General features: G+C 45.5%; 1 protein-coding gene across 1 annotated transcript in view; it reads right to left on the bottom strand.

The window, feature by feature from the left end:
• ERMP1 (endoplasmic reticulum metallopeptidase 1) overlaps nucleotides 1-11,086 on the bottom strand; it is a 37,282-nt gene extending 26,196 nt beyond the window's left edge. The window contains exons 1-4 of the mRNA XM_006863757.1: nucleotides 10,764-11,086; nucleotides 8,945-9,246; nucleotides 3,883-4,010; nucleotides 3,097-3,202 (exon numbers count right to left, since the gene is read on the bottom strand). Of these exons, the coding sequence (XP_006863819.1) occupies nucleotides 3,097-3,202; nucleotides 3,883-4,010; nucleotides 8,945-9,246; nucleotides 10,764-11,086 (859 nt within the window). The remainder of the gene's footprint in view (nucleotides 1-3,096; nucleotides 3,203-3,882; nucleotides 4,011-8,944; nucleotides 9,247-10,763) is intronic.
• Nucleotides 11,087-17,948: the final 6,862 nt, after the last annotated feature.

A 17,948-nucleotide genomic window follows, 5' to 3' on the forward strand; every position in this document is an offset into this window, starting at 1 on the left:
AACTAGCTTTGTGAGAGCCAAGCCCATCTTTTTGTGAAAAAGAGCTTGTCTTTCACACACAGAGGCTCTGGGAGTGAGAGAGAGACAGGGAAAAGTACTGAAATGTCTGCAAGCATGTCGGTGTGCAAATGAGCCATAAGAATTGCTGCAAATCAATAAAGAAGAGTAAAGAAATCTGATTAAAAACCCCAAGAAAAGGGACTGATCATCTCTCCACTTCTTTGGCAGGATGCGCCTCCCAAGAAAAAATAATTTTGAAATATGGGGATTTTATTTTAGAACGTGTAAAACAATTAAATTGTATATACAAAGCGGGGGCTTTAATAGTTTGCAGAGAAATTCCATTCGTCCACAAACTTTTTAGAGCTGCCCTGTATGCTGCTGGTGGCACAGTGGCTAGAGTGCTCAGCTTTTAACTGAAAGGTTGGTGGTTTGAACCCACAAGCCGCTCTGCAGGAGAAATCTGTAAAGATCACAGCCTTAGAAACTCTGAGGTCCAGTTCGACTCTGTCCACAGGATTACAATTAGAGGGCAACAGGCTTTTTCTCTCCAATGGGTGTATGCTAAAAACCAGTCCTAACCCCGTTTCTGCTTAATTATCAAAGTAACCATACGCATGACAAAAGCTTAAACACTACCAGAAACACTAAGGAATGCTCAGTAAAGCAGTAATGGTAATTCTGGTCTTCTTAAACCCATGAAGCAGTGTGTGAGTTCAGTCTGGTTCTATCCATCCGCCTCACTCACCACTCTAGTCACACCCACCATCCAGCAGTGACCACTACGAACAGTTTCACAGCCTTTCCGATAACGCACTCCTTTCTAAAACTGAATACAACTTCAGAATTTTTTACCCACGTTTCTTGAAAGGAGCGGGCCAGCCAGATCTAGCTAAGGTGGAAACTCACTAAGTGTCCATGAAGAAAGGATCCACCTTGGGTCTGGCAGGGCCTACCTTAAGTTTGGCCCCTCTCTGGACTCTAACTGTGAAAATACATTCATATATATACCGAAGACCATTCAGGAAGGGGGCGTTAGGAAGCGGGTGGTAGGAAGGGGGTGGTAGGAAGGGGGCAGTAGAGTCCAGCGCAGGGTGCTACAGTAACAAAGGGCAGCCAGGGCATAATGACACTCAACATGCAGGTGACATACACAAAGACACTTGCCCGCTCACATCCAGTCCTGAGACCGACCCAAGCAGAAAGACAACGCACGGTCCTCTTTACCTACAGAACACTCTCTCACTGATTTCTGATCTGCTGTTATGTGTCCCTATCCTAAGACTGCCAAAAACTTGAGGGGAATTTACTATCTCCTGCAAATATTCGACACCAAGCACTTGATTCTTATTCTTTAAGAAGGAAAAACAGCCTTTATTTTGAAGGATTGAAGTAAAGCAGTCCCTTGTTATTTAGTTGATCCCAAGTCACAACCACCCTCTCTAGGTTTTCCAGGACTCCTGAGGTGGGGCTGTAGGATAAAGCACCAGACTGCTAACCACAAGGTTGGCAGTTCAAACCCACCAGTTGCGGCTCAGAAACCGTATACAGGGTCACTAATGAGTCAGAATAGACTCCATGACACTTAACAACAATGTAGGGTTTGTGAGAGCAGAAAGCCTCATCTGTCTCCCATGGAGCAGTTGGTGGGCTTGAACTTTCGATCTTCAGTTAGCAGTGCAATGCCACTAGGGTTCATTTGGTAGGACAGAAGTTTAAAACACACTGGAGAATATTAGGGTCTCCTAATACGCCTCTGTAAAGATTACAACCAAGGAAACCCTGGGGAACAACTGTACTCTGTCACATGGGGGTGCCAGGAGTCACAACCAGCCACTGCGGTCCTTTTCCATGGGTTTCCATTATAAAGATACACTTAGCACTTGCTGTATCTTCATGGCGTAAGCAGTATCATGTCTGCAAACGGTGCTAAAAATAGCTCCCACATCACCTGCCTCACTTTCCCCAGCCGAGTTCATCTCCCAACACACACCTCTCCTTTTTACAACTTCTAACAAATACTACGTCTCTGGCATAGCAGTGTTATCCAAATTTCTAACAGAGGGAGAAAGGTGCATGGGACTTCTAAAGTCAGGTTTCAGCATGCCCTGACTGAACAAATTGATGAGCTTTGAATTCTGTTATGGAAAATGGCAATTACATTGACACATATTAACGTGAGGATGCTAACCACAGTTTCACAGAAACTGTGAATCCAGGTGCTCCACAGAATAAAGATGAGGCTTTCTGCTCCTGTAAAGATTTGTAGCCTCAGACACCCTATATGGGGTCACTGTGTTGGAACTCACTCCACGGCACATCACCACCACCAGCCTTAGGAAGGAATCTGTACGTGGTAGTTAATGGACTCAATTGCTAACCAAGCACCTGCAGGTTTGAATTTACCTAACGGCACCTTGGAAGCAAGTCCTGACAATCATATTCTGAAAAATCTGCCATTAAACCCCCAGGGAACACAGTTCTACTCGGTCCCACAGGGTCCGGAGTCAGGAGCAGCCCGAGGACTTAGCACATCATCCTCAGAAACGTTTAATCCTAAGAATGTAGAAATATTTCTCTGGCTGACTGAATGGACATTTTTGACATTCAAATACAAGGTCACTGATGAATTTCAAGCCTAAATGTTCTCATTTCCATTCATGAAAGATAATCTTGTAAGATCATTTGTATTGTCAACACCCATAAGGGGTAAAAGAAAACTCAGCTCCAAGACGGCAATCTGGGTAGTGGTTACAAAGCTGGACTGCCCATGTTCTCATCCTGCTGTGCTATTTATCAACTGTGAGACTTCAGGCAAGTTACAATCTCTCCTGCCTCATTTTCTTCATCTGTAAAATGGAGGCAAGAGATGTATTTATCCCTCATGCTAAATAAGCTCTATATGAAAGTTAAGAACTATTGATGTTTTTATTTTGCTAAAAAAAAAAAAAAAAAAATTGATCAAGACAAACAAGAAGCATTTTGAGCTTTAAAAAGAATGTTCATTTCATTAGAGAAGTTACTCAGGTCCAAACATTTCCACTTTTTTAACAACCAGAATGGCATTAAAACAGAATGCACATTAAAACACAATACCTGTTTGGAACACAAGTTCTTTCCCTCCTACCCCGGCAGCCTCCAGGTTAATAAATGCACGGATCGAGCTGGCCCAGGGGTGCTGAGTAATGAAGCCGTGGCTGGCCTAATTGAGAAGGAATGGAAAATACAAGTTAGAGTGTCTTAAACGACCAGTCTTTCTTTAAAGACAGATCTATCTGCTCCTGAAGAAGCGGAAGGCAATGAAACCAAACTCATCATTTTCTTCCAAAGCAACCTGTGTGTCTCTCCATGCATACTGGCTCAGTGCAGTGCTGAGTGGGGAGTCACGGGGTACGGTGTCAGACAGTGTCCTTGGTAGGGAGCTGTGTGAAAGAAAGGGCAAACCTCGAGGAGGAGGAGGAGGGAAGATTCAGATGGCTGGGCATTCAAGTTGTATGCCTGCCTCCAAATGTCTCAAACTCAAGCTTAAAAAAAGGAGATGAGTAATTAAACCATCAAAGAGCCCTTTTAGGAATCCAACACTGCCAAGTCATCCGTTTTGATTTGAGATGTTCAAATACGGAGCAAGCTGATGTAAGCAGCTATGGATTTTTTTAAAGTACAACCAGATACAATGTGTCTTCTATCACCTTAGGACGCGTCACTCAAACGACTAATCGGAATGCATGTTGTTGTTGTTGTCAGGTGCCATCGAATTGGAACCGACTCATAGCGACCCCATGCACAGCAGAACGAAACAATAGCATACACGCTGGCTATTCATCCTATTATTATTATTCTCATGATCATTCAAGCCTCACATTTAAAATAGTAAAATCTCACTTGTAAGACGTTTTCCTCAGCACCGTTAAAGAGGAAGATGACGGCATGATGGAAGGCTTCTGGCGACGTCGACAAGACCCGGAGGACTTCTAGCATCACTGAACAGCTAACTGCATCATCACTGGCACCTTTAAATGAGAAGCACAGATTTGCTGCTCAGCTTTACAGTCTCTCCAGTGAACCATAGTGGCTAGGAATGGCGTCAGGTGACAATGATGTCCGCCAGCAGGGCACCTGGTGAGGACAGGGTCTCTGGTTTGCTCAGTGATGTCCTCTGATTGCCCAGAACCACTCCGTTAATATCTGTGCACTAAATCGACCATGTAGCACCTAAAACAGTATCAAGCACTGGTATCTCAGCAGCCCAAGGACATGTGCTGAATCCTGATCCTTATTCCTGATCCTTGTCACTTTCTCACTCCTGAATTAACAGCTTCCAACTGTTGCCATCACTGCCTCCTCCCATTCTGCTTGTTTTCCTGCCAACACCCTCAAGGCTGCAGATCACACTGCATCTACAGAGGGGTCGGTCTGGATGGTGGTGTGTTTTTTCAAGGTGTCTCCCGGGAGATCATGGGCTTAAAAAGTATGAAGAAAACACCTAGTCTAATCAAACACAGGGAAGGGGAAAGGGGCGTAAGCAGTGTCCCTGGTCTCAGCACCAACAAAGCAGAGGATTTAGTCAAAGCCCATCTTCTTTCCTTGATTCTGAAGCTTCACATATTAAAGGTGACTGTAAAGATAACTTCAGCACCTTGACGATTTAAAAGCACTCTGAGATACGGTTAAAGGCTATTTGGCGATATGAAGGAATTAGCGGTCATTCTTTTAGGTGAGAGAATGACTGGTGATGTGAGTATGTAGTTGAACAAGTCCTGTAGCTGCATCGGCTGGAATACTATGCACTGATGGAAGGGTGAAGTACAAGAGAAATAAGGCCACGCACTGGTTGGTAACTCGCAAAGCCAGGTGACAGGTATATACTGTTGTTATATGCCGTTGAGTTACTTAGCGACCCTGTATAATTTCCAAAGAGCAGCGGGTGGGTTTGACCCGCTGACCCTGCGTTGAGTAGTTTAGCGCTTATCCTACAGCACCATGCCAGGACTCCCGATAGGCACACGAGGGCTCACTAAAACACTCCTTTCTGCTTTTGTAGTGATTTAACATTCTCCACAGCAAAAGCTTAGAGTGCAGGCCTGACTCAGACGATCGCAATTCTGGGTGCACACGGCAGTTGTGGTGTTTAGTGTGGGCTCCAGAGCCAGAGAGACTTGGAAGTACACGGTGACTCTGTCATGTTAAGTGTTCTGATGCTTCCCATTCTAGAAGGCAGGCCAGCGGCACCAGCCTCGCAGGTTTGCTGTGAGGACTGCACAAGCGAGTGCCCGGTGCTGGGGCGGGGTCCTTGCTCCTTCCTTCTGCAGACCTGAGGCAGGCTCTGCAGCCAGCTGAATCACTGGGCTGTTCAACTGCAGTCTTGCTAAAGAAGAAAACCGCTTGATTAGCTCTATTTGTCTTTGTTGTGATTTCAGAATTGAATTGTAATCAAGGGGGAACAAAGCAATCATTGTCCAATTACTACAGCCATCAGTAACCACGCTCACCTAGAAACCAAATGTGTCTTCCTAACGTTAAGACTGTTGCTATAAAATAAAAAGCAAATTCAAAATGAATGTTATAAATTAAGAGTAAGAGACGAGGGGAAAATGAAAGGTATAGCAGGGGTTCAAACAATTCATGGGAAAATTCCATTATCTTTTAATTCCATTTTTCCACAAACTTTTGGAAGCCCCCTCATGCATTTACTGAGGCTAGATTAGCTGTCTACTTCTCTTTCCTCATCTTCCTTTTTCGGGTGTCTTAGCGGGATCAAGCATCTTACAAGCAAATGCAAGGCAGGCAGAGGGTACTATCTGGAGTCCTGGTATGGCACTGTGGGTTAATGCGCTGGACTGCAAGGTTGGTTTGAATCACAAGGTCGGTGGTTCAAGTTCACCAGTCGCTTCTCAAAAACCCTACACAGGGCCATTAGGAGTTGGAACCAACTCAACAGCACTTACCAACAATGACAATGACACCCTTTCCATTTAGAATTAACCCTGAAATTGGAGTCACCCCCAAAAAACACAACCTGTCTTCTGCCAACAACCTTCAGCCTCATAGCAAGTGAAACAGACATTTCAGACCTTTCTGTGGGTACTGTTACTTCTAGCTGCTATCAGTTCCCAAGTCCTGGATACTTCGCTCAGAGCTTTGAGAAACCACTCATGTTTCAGTGAGTTTGCCTACTAAAAGGTGACAGTTCATCGGAGAAATGTGTGAAACACTACCGTGAACAGTTTATTGAGGACAGACACTGGTGGTGTAGCTTACACTAAGGAAATTTTCGTTTGTGACAAGTGGGCGCCAACGGCCCACTGAAAGTCCATTCTGTTGTATCAGGCTCCAGCTATGTAACTGGCAACATCTGGCGCTTGTTTGTTGTCTCCTCGTTATGTGTATGAGGGGACTTCAAAAAGCTTGTGGAAAAACGAAACAAAAAGTTAATGGAATTTTTTCCACAAACTTTTTGAAGCCCCTCACAGAAACATCTTGCTTATATAATGATACTGCTGTGGAGCAGCCTGGGGTCTTGTCCCGTCCCAGAACCTAAAGCTAGAACGGGACCGTTATTCCATCACTACTTTGAAAAGACCACCGTTTCCCCCCAAGCACATGAAGGGTTTTCTGACTTTATACAACAGATGTGTGTACCAAGTTGCATTGTAAACACCAATTGGCAAGCTTTCTAATTAAAGAAATCTTACTAAGAATCCTTTTAAAAACCAAGTAAGGTTTACTGTATATTTTGTGTAACTTTTGTTGTTACTATTGTTAAGTGCCACTGAGTTGGTTTGACTCATAGATTCAGTAAAGTGCTTCTGAGACTGTAAACCTCTGTGGGAGCAGAAAGCCTGGACTCAAACCACCGACCTGCGATTCACAGTTCAGCGCTTATCCAACAGAGCCACCACCCACAGGCCTTCATATTGGTACTGGTTTTCAGTGCAAGCAATCCAGAAGTTGTACCATGAAGGAAGTTAATAGTGAAATACGTGTGTGTGTGTAATTTTTGGTGTATGCCAGGCACTGTTCTAATGTTTTATCCTCAGTTAGTATTCATAGCAATGTAGTTGTTGTTGTTAATTGTCATCGAATCAGTTCTGACTCATAGCAACCCTGTGTAGGGGTTTCCAAGGAGGGGCTGGTGAGGTTAACCATTGACCTTGTGGTTAGTAGTCCAGGGCTTAACCTACAGCACCACACCAGGATTTCAATCCCGCATGTTCCCTTGGACAAATCATCTAACCCAAGTTTCTCATCTAAAAATAGGGACAATAATAGTCCCTTCCTAACCCCAGTTGTTGTGTTGTTGTTGTTATGTGCCGTCGAGTCGGTTCCGACCCATAGCGACCGTGTACAGGGTTTCCGAGGGTGTAAATCTTTACGGGAGTAGAAAGCCTCATCAGGTACTATTAATACCCCCAGTTCTTAGATGAGAAACCCAGGTCAAATAATTTGTCCAAGGTACTATTATGATCCCCATTTTATAGACGAGAATCTCAGGTTCAGTACATTTTTGAAGGGTGTATGTGCTCTACCAATGGCACCCTAATACTCACCATACTTTCCAATGTAGCTGAAAGTACTGACAAGCCAGGAAACCCAGCATTTGGTCCCACTTCTGCCTCTCCTCAGTGGTCATCAGCCACTTGGTTCCTATTTCAAGTGAGGGGGCTGACCCAGATGCCATCCCAAGGCTCCCTTATTCTAACATGCTGAGCGCTTCCACTATTTAACTACTGAGAAGGGGCCCTGGTGACTCTGTAGGGTAAATGCTGGGCCCCTAACAGCAAGGCTGGCGGTTCAAACCCATTAGCTAAGCTACAGGAGAATGATAAAGCTGTCTATTTCTGTAAAGATTTACAATCTTGGAAATCCTAAATAGGGTTGCTATGAGTTGGATCTGACTCAATGGTAGTGGATTTTTTGTTGGTTAACTAGGAATGTTTTGGTAAAAAAAAAATTTGATTCAATTTGTGGTGGTGTAAGGTGAGTGTGGCACTGCTGGTTAATATGGTAAACCGCAAAGTCAGGTTGGGCTGTAAATGCTGCAGTTCCAACTCACTAGCTGCTCCTCGGAAACCCTGTACACGACCCTCCTTTACAGGGTTGCTATGAGTCGGATTCCGACTTGACGGCACTTAGCAACAACAATAACAAAGATAAACACAAGATTGCAACCCCAAGGTCGATGGTTCAAACCTAATAGCTGCTCCTTGGAAACCCTATGGAAACCCTATACAAGGTTGTTATGAGTCGGAATCAACTCGATGGCATTTAACAATAACAACACGTCCAATTGAGGAGTCCTGGTGTGATTCTATGGGGTAATGCATTGGACCACAAGTCGGACTGAACCGCAAGGTCAGCAGCTCAAATTCACCATTTGCTCCTCAGAAACCCTATTCAGGGTCTCTAAGAGTTGGAACTGCTTCGATGACACTAACAACAACATCTGCTCTGCCAGGCACTGTCCTGTGCATCAAGTCTTCTATTTTGCCAAAATATTTTCAAAGTATGCAGTATGGACTCATGAAGTACTCTTAACCATAAGGTAATCTAACAGTACGGCACCCCCAGTGGACCAAATTCTCTCTTTACAGGTCACCAGAAACTGCCGGGAGAGGTGTCCAGTCCTCAAGGACAACGACTATCCTTTATCCTGCTATTCCCAAAGTGCCACCTATCAGGAAAGCACATGAAATGGAGCAGCTGACTCCAGGCCACAAGAACCCACGATGCGGGCACCACTGTGAGGTCACTGGTGCTCCTGCTAAAACCAGAGCAAAAGAAACCAACGCACAGACAGAGGGCTGAAAGGTTAGAGCCTCAGCTACAAGGTTAAGATTCCAGCTACCCTCCCTCCTTCCATCAAAATTGGGCCCCACAGTGAACCTGGGGTTAATAAGCTCTGCACTGCAATGACTTCATAAAGTTCAAAAAGACATGTACATACCTGGTGAGTTAGGCACAGAGTCAAAATGACAGTTTGCCAGGACGGCATGCTGGGCTCCCCTTCTGGGTTCTAGCTTCACAACAACGTTGGTGATGTTATCATAATAACTTGTGAAACCTCCCAAGAAATCGATGCTGAAGGAGCCCGTAGGCCGTTGTATATCCACTGTAATCTTGTGAACACGGTTGCTTTGCTCTTCAATTACTTTAATCTGCTCCAGAAGATAGCGAACTGTCAAAATTTCATTCTCCGGACTTCCTGTTGTCCTGGGACCAATGGATGTTATATGTTCAAGATAATTCCTGAGCACAGCCAAAAGAAAAGTAGCAAAGGCTCAGTTATGCTTAAAATTAACATTCAACACACAGCAACTGTCTACTTACTGTACCCCAAAAGTTGATTTCTATAACCTCTTAAATATAATAGAACAAAACCAAATAAATCCCAAACCCCTTGCCAACAAGTTGATTCTGCCCCATAGCAACTCCATGTGGTCCAGATTAGAACTGCTTCCCCGTGTTGACTGTGGCTGAAACTGTTAGGGAAGATCACCAGATCTTTATTCCGTGGAACCAAGGAATTCCGCCACCCAGGGAGCTTCATACATATAAGCGCAGCCTCTCATTGCAAGTAACCTATGCAAACCACATGTAACCGGCTTATCCTTTCAATGCATCTCCCAAGAGTAGAGTCCTTCAGAGTTTTCCCCATCTACCCCATTCTGAATTTATCCCAATCCCCACATCAAACCAATAGAAAATTAAGGAAGGATCACATTCAAAATGTATGACTGCTATAGACAGGACTGGCTAGAACTTCACGTGCCCTGTGACTCATCAATTCTATGGACAGCATGTATCTATAGAGGAAGACAGCAAGCATATACCTAAATCAAGAGGTTAAATATACAAAGAAAAAACTTTTGCCTGTTAAGAGTGGACCCAACCCCCACTGAGTGCACACCAGGCCCCAAAACTTCAATTCAGGCTAAAAAGAACTCTACTGCTTTGCATACAAATCCTTTTGTTTTATGGCGACACTGTCTTTTCACTGAATTACAAGAGGTTTAAGGGGGGGAAAGGGAAGAAAGGCTGTGTTCCAGGAAATTCCTTAGAAAATAAACGTTCAGCACTTTGTATTCAAAGAAATCGTTTAAAAAAGGCTGTTGGGGAAAATCTCCTGCTAGTACTGTAAACGCTTTGAAATACTTTACAGTATCTTTGGTTTCATCGCATTTCCTAACAAGCTTTAAGTGTCTTTGCCCCCAGAAAAAAGGAAAATCTTACAGTTAAAAATTCAGGTGCCATGAGCAAACTAAAGGGGTCTGAAAACTTCTCAAAATTGTGTGCACATTTTGAGTGGAAGGTTTTCCGGACGGAGACATGTCAAAGCATCGCATGTGGGTACCGAGACACCACCACCCCCACTAAAAGTTAAAGACTGTCCCCTTCCAGCAGCCCCCAATAGTGAATTTATGAAAGTCTAGGTAAACACATTTCACTCTCCTTCAGTTCATTCGAAACGCAGGAAGGCCTAGCTCTGGTAAAAAGTGGAAGTTGCTCCCAAAGATAGAGAGAGCGAACACCCAGCGATGCGCAGGGAGGACAGAAAGAATGGAGAACCAATGCACACCACGCTTGGGGGGTCACGCCAGCCTCACGCCCTGAACGTTGGGGCTCCCCGGAGGGGCGTGCAGGGCCAGCCCGCCGCACGTGTAGCCGGGGACCAGCGAGCCCCGGCGGTCCCGCAGGGCAAGGCGCACAGCGCCGCTGCCAGGCCAGCGCCGCCCCCGGACTGGCGCGCGCAGGCGGGCAGGTACCTGGCGTGGCGCGCGTCGAACTCGCCGTGGCTCCCCGCGGTCCCGCGCAGTACGAGCTGCTGCAGGGAAAGCTGCACGAGCGCCCGCAGCGCCAGCAGGTAGAGCGCGAGCCCCAGTGCGGCGCGCGCCTCAGACAGCCCGCTTCCCGCATCGCCGCTGCCCGGGCTCCGCTTCCGCGTCCTTGCGCTGCCGCCGCCCCCAGCGGCTGCCAGGGGCTCCGGCGCCGGGGCCTCCTTCTCGCACTGCAGCGCCGCCGAGCCTTTTTGACGCTCCCCTCCGATGCGGTGCCGTCTCACGGCCGAAGACTCTGAGCCCCACTCCATGGCCACGAGCCTCCACCGCCGCCTTCGGCCAACCACCCGGCCTGTGACAGTCCCCGAGCCGCGGGCGGCCGAGCGCCTCCTAGTGAGCGGACGGCGCCTGCAGAGGGCCAAACTTGTTCTGATTGGCCGGCCGCGCTGTGCTCGGGCTCCCTTGGCAGAGCACTGCCCGGCCCACGGCGGAGAGGGCTGGGTCAGTCTTCGATACCGGTCCTACTGGCTTTCTTGCCGTTGGCGGGGTGGGATCTCCTGCTGGGAAACGTGCAGTCTGAACAAAGAGAACAGTGAAAGGTTGCCTTTAAAGGACTACATCAGGCTCTTGGGTACAACCGCACAAGATACAATGGCCGGCCTTTCGTAACAGTTCTGAAAACAGTGGCGTTTAACATGAGAAATAGAGAAGGCCCAACAACATCCTGTTACACTAAGTGTCTTTATCAGATCGTCAAATCTCTGTGAGGTAACCAGCGTTATGACCGACTCCGTTATACAGATAATAAACAACAGCTTCTCTGGTAGCGTAGTGGTTACGAATCGGGCTGCGAACCTTAAGGTCAGCGGTTCGAAACTACCAGCTACTCTGCGGGAGAAAGATGAGGCTTTCTACTCCCGTAAAGATTTACACCCTCAGAAACCCTGTACAGGGTCGCTACGGGTCGGAACCAACTCGACGGCACTTAACAACAACAACATGATTTATTACTGAGTCCTGGTGTGACGCTGTAGAAGTACCAGACCTCAGGGTCGGCGGTTCAAATTCACCAGCCGCTCCTCGGAAACCCTATACAGGGTCGCTATGAGTCAGAATCGACTCAAAAGCACTTAACAACAATAAAAGCTGTTTATTACACCCAACACCCATCTGTCACTTTGTCTTACTGTGGGGGATTGCTGATTGCTGTGTTGCTGGAAGCTTTGCCACTGATATTTCAAATACCAGCACAGGTCACCCAGACAGGTTTCAGCAGCACTTCCAGACCCAGATAGACTAGGAAGAAAGTCCTGACCATCCACTTCCTAAAACCTTATGGATCACAGCAGAATATTGTCTGCTGTAGTGCAGGAAGGTGAGCCCCCAGGTTGGAAGACGCTCAAAATGCAATGAAAGTCTGAAGCTTACCAAAGATGTGAGACCAGCATAGAACCCAGCATCATTTTGTTCTCCATGGGGTTGCCAAGAGTCAGAACCAACTTGATGGTAACTAACAGCAAGGTATTGAGTATCTGCCATGAATTAAGTGCTAAGTACTTCACAGATGTTATCTTTTAATTCATAAAGTATGCTAAAAAGGAAATTTTTTATTGCCATTTATTTAATAGCTGAGGAATTGACAGGTAGCAGAGGTAGAATTTAAATCTGTGGGTTTAAACTACTGGAGATGGCAGTTTGGAAAGGACAGTTCAGAAAGGTTGTTAGGTGCTGTCTGTTGAGTCAGTTCCAACTCATAGCGACCCAGTGCATAGCAGAGGGAAACACTGCCCGGTTCTGCGTCATCTTCACAAGCGTTGTGCTTGAGCCCATTGTGGCTGCCAATGCATCTTGTTGAGGGTCTTCCTCTTTTTCACTGGATCTCTGCTTTACCAAGCATGATGTCCTTTTCCAGATACTGGCCCCTCCTGATAAGATGTCCAAAGTACATAACACAAAGTCTCACCATCCTCCCTTCTAACAAGCATTCTACTACTTCTATCAACACACACTTGTTCATTCTTCTGTAAGTTCCTAGTATATTCACTATTCTTCGTGAACATCAAAATTCAAATGTATCTGTTCTTCTCCAGTGTTCTTTATTCATTGTTCAGCATTTACACGCATATGAGAAAGTTACCCCTCCACAATGCATCTGGTCAAACATTTCTTGAGTGAATGAAAGTGTGTGTTCCGAGTTTATGATAGCAGCAGAGTTCTAGCTCTATGAGATCCTTTCTAGTCTGTAAACTTCGTGAGAGCAGAGACAGTATCTACCCTATTTATTCATCACTGTAGTCCTCAGTACTTAGCTTAGGATCTAGCCCTTGACTATCACTCAATATATATTTAAGTGAGCAAGTGAATATTGTTTTTTATAAGAACCTGTCTGGAGCTGTTTTCTTCTCAATAATGGTAAAGCTTCCACCTTCTTTGAAAGAGAAGACTTCAGATATGTCTCTTTCCTGTGGTAAAGAATGATGTAGAAGTCAAAAGTGTGTAAGGAAAGGCATACATGCCTCATGGTTTTTTATGTTTCATTTGTTTTATGCTGCTATAGGTAAGCTCTGGTAGCGCAGTGGTTACGAACTGGGCTGTGAACCGCAAGGTCAGTAGTTCAAAACTACCAGCTGTTCCGCGGGAGAAAGATGAGGTGTTCTGCTCCCGTAAAGATTTACAGCCTCGGAAACCCTGTATAGGGTCGCTAAGAGTCAGAATCGACTCCACGGTACTTAACAACAACAACAACATAGATAAGCTGGGTGGGTATCAGCAGAGCCTGGAACAAGTTAAATACAGCTCTTAAAGCCAGGTTACTCAGTTACGTTTTTCTGCCACTTTCCCATGAAAAGAAGTGTAGCATAACAGAGCTGGGCTATTTGGAGTCAGAGGTGACTTCTTAAATCTGTCACCATTAATGTGCATCACATTATCATAAATCACAAGTTCACAGAGGCCCAATGTCTTCATCTGTGACTGCCTGGTGGTGGTGGTGGTGGTGTCATTCTATGCGCTGTTATGTGGTTCTGAGTTGTAGAGACCCAGTGCATCTGCCCCATGGGGTTTTCTTATGGAAGAAGACTGTTGTCATTAAGTCTGTTCCAACTCATAGGGAGCCTGTATGTGGTTTCCAAGGAGTGGCTGGTGACTTTGAAACCACCAACCTTGTAGTTCAAACCGACCTTGAAGTCCAGTGCTTAGCCAAGTCTTTCATCCACCAAACTGCTGCTGGATTGAAACCATTGGCCTTTCAGTTAGTCAAGCACCCAACTGTTACACCGCAAGGGTTTTTTCTAAAGCGCTTTGGTGAGTGTTCATCAGCTAATCTATGGGATTAAAATTTTTAAATCTAGCATGGGAACAAAATTTTAAAATCTCTTGCCTTGGCCTTGAGTTGACAAATGGCAGACCGATGTGTTACCAGCAGAACTGAGCTCCACCAGTGTCTTGGCGGTCATCACTGCAGAAGCAGATCTTCAGGTCTTTCTTCCATGTTGATGCTGGGTGGATCCGAACCATTAACCTTCTGGTAGTAATCTAGGACAAACCATTTGTGGCAGCCAGGGACCATAGCACATAAGTCTTGTTAAATACTCTGATGTTCCAGAAGTTTTCTTCTCATACAATCCTTTGCAGATTGAGTTAAAAACCATTTTCCTATAGTAATAATCATAGAGCCCAAGGCAGCAGAACTTGAGTTATTATAGTTGGGATCTTGGGATGGAGTTTATCTCTGGACTTGTGTAAACTATAATTTTGTCATGTGAATATTTTTTAGTTGTCAGTTGACAAACTACTCTATGTCAGAAATTGATCAGCATGGTGGAACCATGTGCCTTGGTGTCAGCCTCCAACATGGTGGCCCCACACACAATGGAACAAAATGCTGCCAAGTCCCATGATCAAATCAGCCAGCTGTGATCCATAGTGCCAGTCCATTGGCTAATCTTAAGAAATTGATCACCTGGTCTTTCTTCCTCACTTGTCTTTATCTAGAAACTCCACTGAAATCTACTCGGTATCATAGCAATATACAGGGTTCCACTGACAGACGAGCAATGGCACCCCATGAGATGCACTGGCCAAGAATTGAACCTGGGTCTCCCACGTGGAAAGTGAGAATTCTATCAATGAGTCCCCACTGCCGCTGGACAAAACGTTGTTGTTAAGTACCATTGAGCCCATTCCAAGTCATAGCAACCCTGTACAGGGTTTCCAAGTCTATAAATCTTTACGGGAGCAGAAAGCCTCATCTTTCTTCTGGGGAGCAGCTGGTGGGCTCATACCTCTGACCTTGTGGTTAGCAATTCAGTGCTTTTCCTACAGAGCCACAGCACTCCCATGGAAGAAACATGTTGCTGTTGTTAAGTACCCTCAAGTCGGTTCCAACTCATAGCAACCCTATATAGTGTTTGTGAGGAACGGCTGGTGAGTTTGAATCATCGACCTTGTGATTCAAAAAAATACCTTGTGGTCCACAGCATTATCCTGCAAAGCCACACCAGGACTCCAAAGAAGCAAATATTGTTGTTGTTGTTAAGTACTGTGGAGTCAGTTCCAACTCATAGTGACCCTGTACAGGGTTTCTGAGGCTGTAAATCTTTACGGGAGCAGAATGCTTCATATTTCTCCCGCGGAACCGCTGGTTGTTTCGAACTGCTGACCTTGAGGTTGGCAGCCCGACTCGTAACCACTACACTAACAGAGGTCCTTAAAGAAGAAACAGAGAAGAACAAATCAATGGTTCTCCTTTCATGCAACTTACATTCAACTGGGGGAAACAACAAACTGGGGTGTGTGTGTGTGTGTGTGTGTGTGTGTGTGTATGTGTGTGTGTGAATAAAATGTCAGAGTTGAAGGCTATGAAGAAAGATCAAGCAGGAAACAGTGAGAAAGCTGCTGCTGCTGAAGTCAGGTGACGAGGAAAGGTATCTCTGAGATAACATTAGAGATGGTATATCGAGGGAAGAGCAAGAGGGAGAGAACATTCTAGACAGGGGCAAAAATGGAGCAAAGGCCCTGAGCTGGGGTGTTGAGACAGAACCTTGAATAGAGCAAGAGGCTAGAGCCACTGAGAAAGGAGGAGGCTAGTGGAGAGGAGGCCAGAGAACTGGGCAGGGCCAGCACCAGAACTGAGGGCTGGGATGCCACTTAGCCACAGCAAGGACCTTGGGTTTACGAGTAGTGGGAGGTGGTTTTTGAGCAGTGAAACAACCCACTCTAATTTAAGTTTTATAAAATTGCTCAGGGTCTAATCCCAGACAGAACAGTACCATGTCCATACCTATATAATAATGGCTTATAAAAAGACTTTGATATTGTCTGACCTTTGAAGTGCTTTAAGCCACTTTTGATCTATAATTTTCTTTGTGTAGAAAGTAGACTCCAGTGCCCTGAAACACCCACCTTGTTCTCACATGTCAGATCAGCGATGAGGATGGGGCTGGATTTGCAAGGCATTAGCTGCCTATCTGGCAAGCCCTGGTCCCTGGGGTTGAGACAATTCCTCTGGCTTGTCAGACAAATATGCTTCTCCTGTGCATCCCTCCACCATGACAAAATGAGCGCTACTGTGACCACCACACAGAGATGCCCTGCATCTCATCTGATTTCTCTTCTGTAGTATTTCTTAGTAACTTGGCCAAGGTGAGTTGAAGGGTGGAGAACTGTCAGAAGTCAGGCGAATCACCCCAGTTTTTGACTCTCACACAGGTCTTTCTATAACCTCTATGCCTACTTTCTTGGCAAAACGGATACTCGGACACTTGGTAAAGAAGGTTCCTTGGGACAGAAGTGGCCAGGCTCCCTTTGATCTGAAGCTCCAGAGACATTGAAAGCAGAGGTGTGTCAAGCCAAGAGGTGAGAAGAGAGTCTAACCCAGTTGCAAAAGCAACAAACAGGTGTCAACAACCTTGGGGCAGAGAGATTCAAAGGATGAGAAAACCAAGGGCCCCAAATGCAAAGGAGATCCTGGGGAATAGAAAGAGCTGGTGTTGTTACTGACAGCTGGTTCTTATGCATTCACTGGCGTGCGGGGGAGCCAGCTGTGTTTAAAGGAATAGAGTCCGACCTGGGTTCAGGGGAGACCATTGGTTGGTTGCTTGTTTTGCTTTTGCTTTGTTTTGGTTTTAATTTCTTAAGACTAAGTCTGGGGCCCCCAGTTGCTGGTGGGCAATTGGTCTTCCCAAGCAGGAAGCTCTGCAGTGGGATATCCTGGGAGCTGGTGAGAGTGGTCAGCTTCAGGGAGCTCTTGCAACAACCCAGGAGGAGAAGGCATTCTAAGAGACATATAGTCCACATCTGTGAGTCTACGTTTCCTTCAGATCTTTTCTGTTCCTTCAGTTGAGCTGGATACTCTTACCAGCCCTTCAAACTCCTGGCTCTCCCTCATACTCTCTAGGTTCGCCCAGCTGGGTGGCCACGTAAACCATTTGCCATTGTGCAACTCCAACTTGTGGTGCCTCCAAGTGTGTCACAGTAGAATTGTGCTCCATAGACTTGGTTTTCAATGGCATAGACCTCCAAGTCTTTCCTCTGAGGCACCTCTAACTGGACTTGAACCTACAACCTTTTGGTTACCAGCTAAGCATGTTAACCATTTACACCACTACCACATGTTGTTAACTGCCATCAAGTCGGTTCTGACCCACAGCGACCCTGTATTGGGTTTCCCAGGAGTGACTGGTGAGCTTGAACCACCGACCTTGCAGTTCAAACTGACTTTGCAGTCCTGAGCATTAACCCACAGCGCCACACTAAGTCTAGCTGCACTGGTCTCTGTTTATGTATAGATTTTCTTTTCATTTCTTTCATTGTTATGTCTTTCTAATTTTTCGTCTTTATTTTGGTGAGTCATTTTTTTAGGTGCCATTGAGTTTGTTCCAACCCATATTGATCCTAGCCAATTTCCCATTGCCAATTGGAAAGGAGACAGTCTAATTTTTGGAATAATTCATATCTAGCTTAAAAGGCCTTTTGGAAACAAATGGGGTTGAAAATTTGACTCTTTTGAAGGGGAAATATTGAATTGGAACATCATACACATTATACATCCCCCACCAAAAAAAGAAAAAGGAAGAAAGAAATCAGATTCCATTTGCGTGTTCACCTAACATATTTACTTACAGACACAGTTTGTTGTCACTATTATTGTCAGATGGTGTGTAATAGTGTACC

The sequence above is a fragment of the Chrysochloris asiatica genome, unplaced genomic scaffold, assembly GCF_000296735.1.
Source record: "Chrysochloris asiatica unplaced genomic scaffold, ChrAsi1.0 scaffold00056, whole genome shotgun sequence".
NCBI classification, from domain to species: Eukaryota; Metazoa; Chordata; class Mammalia; order Afrosoricida; family Chrysochloridae; genus Chrysochloris; species Chrysochloris asiatica.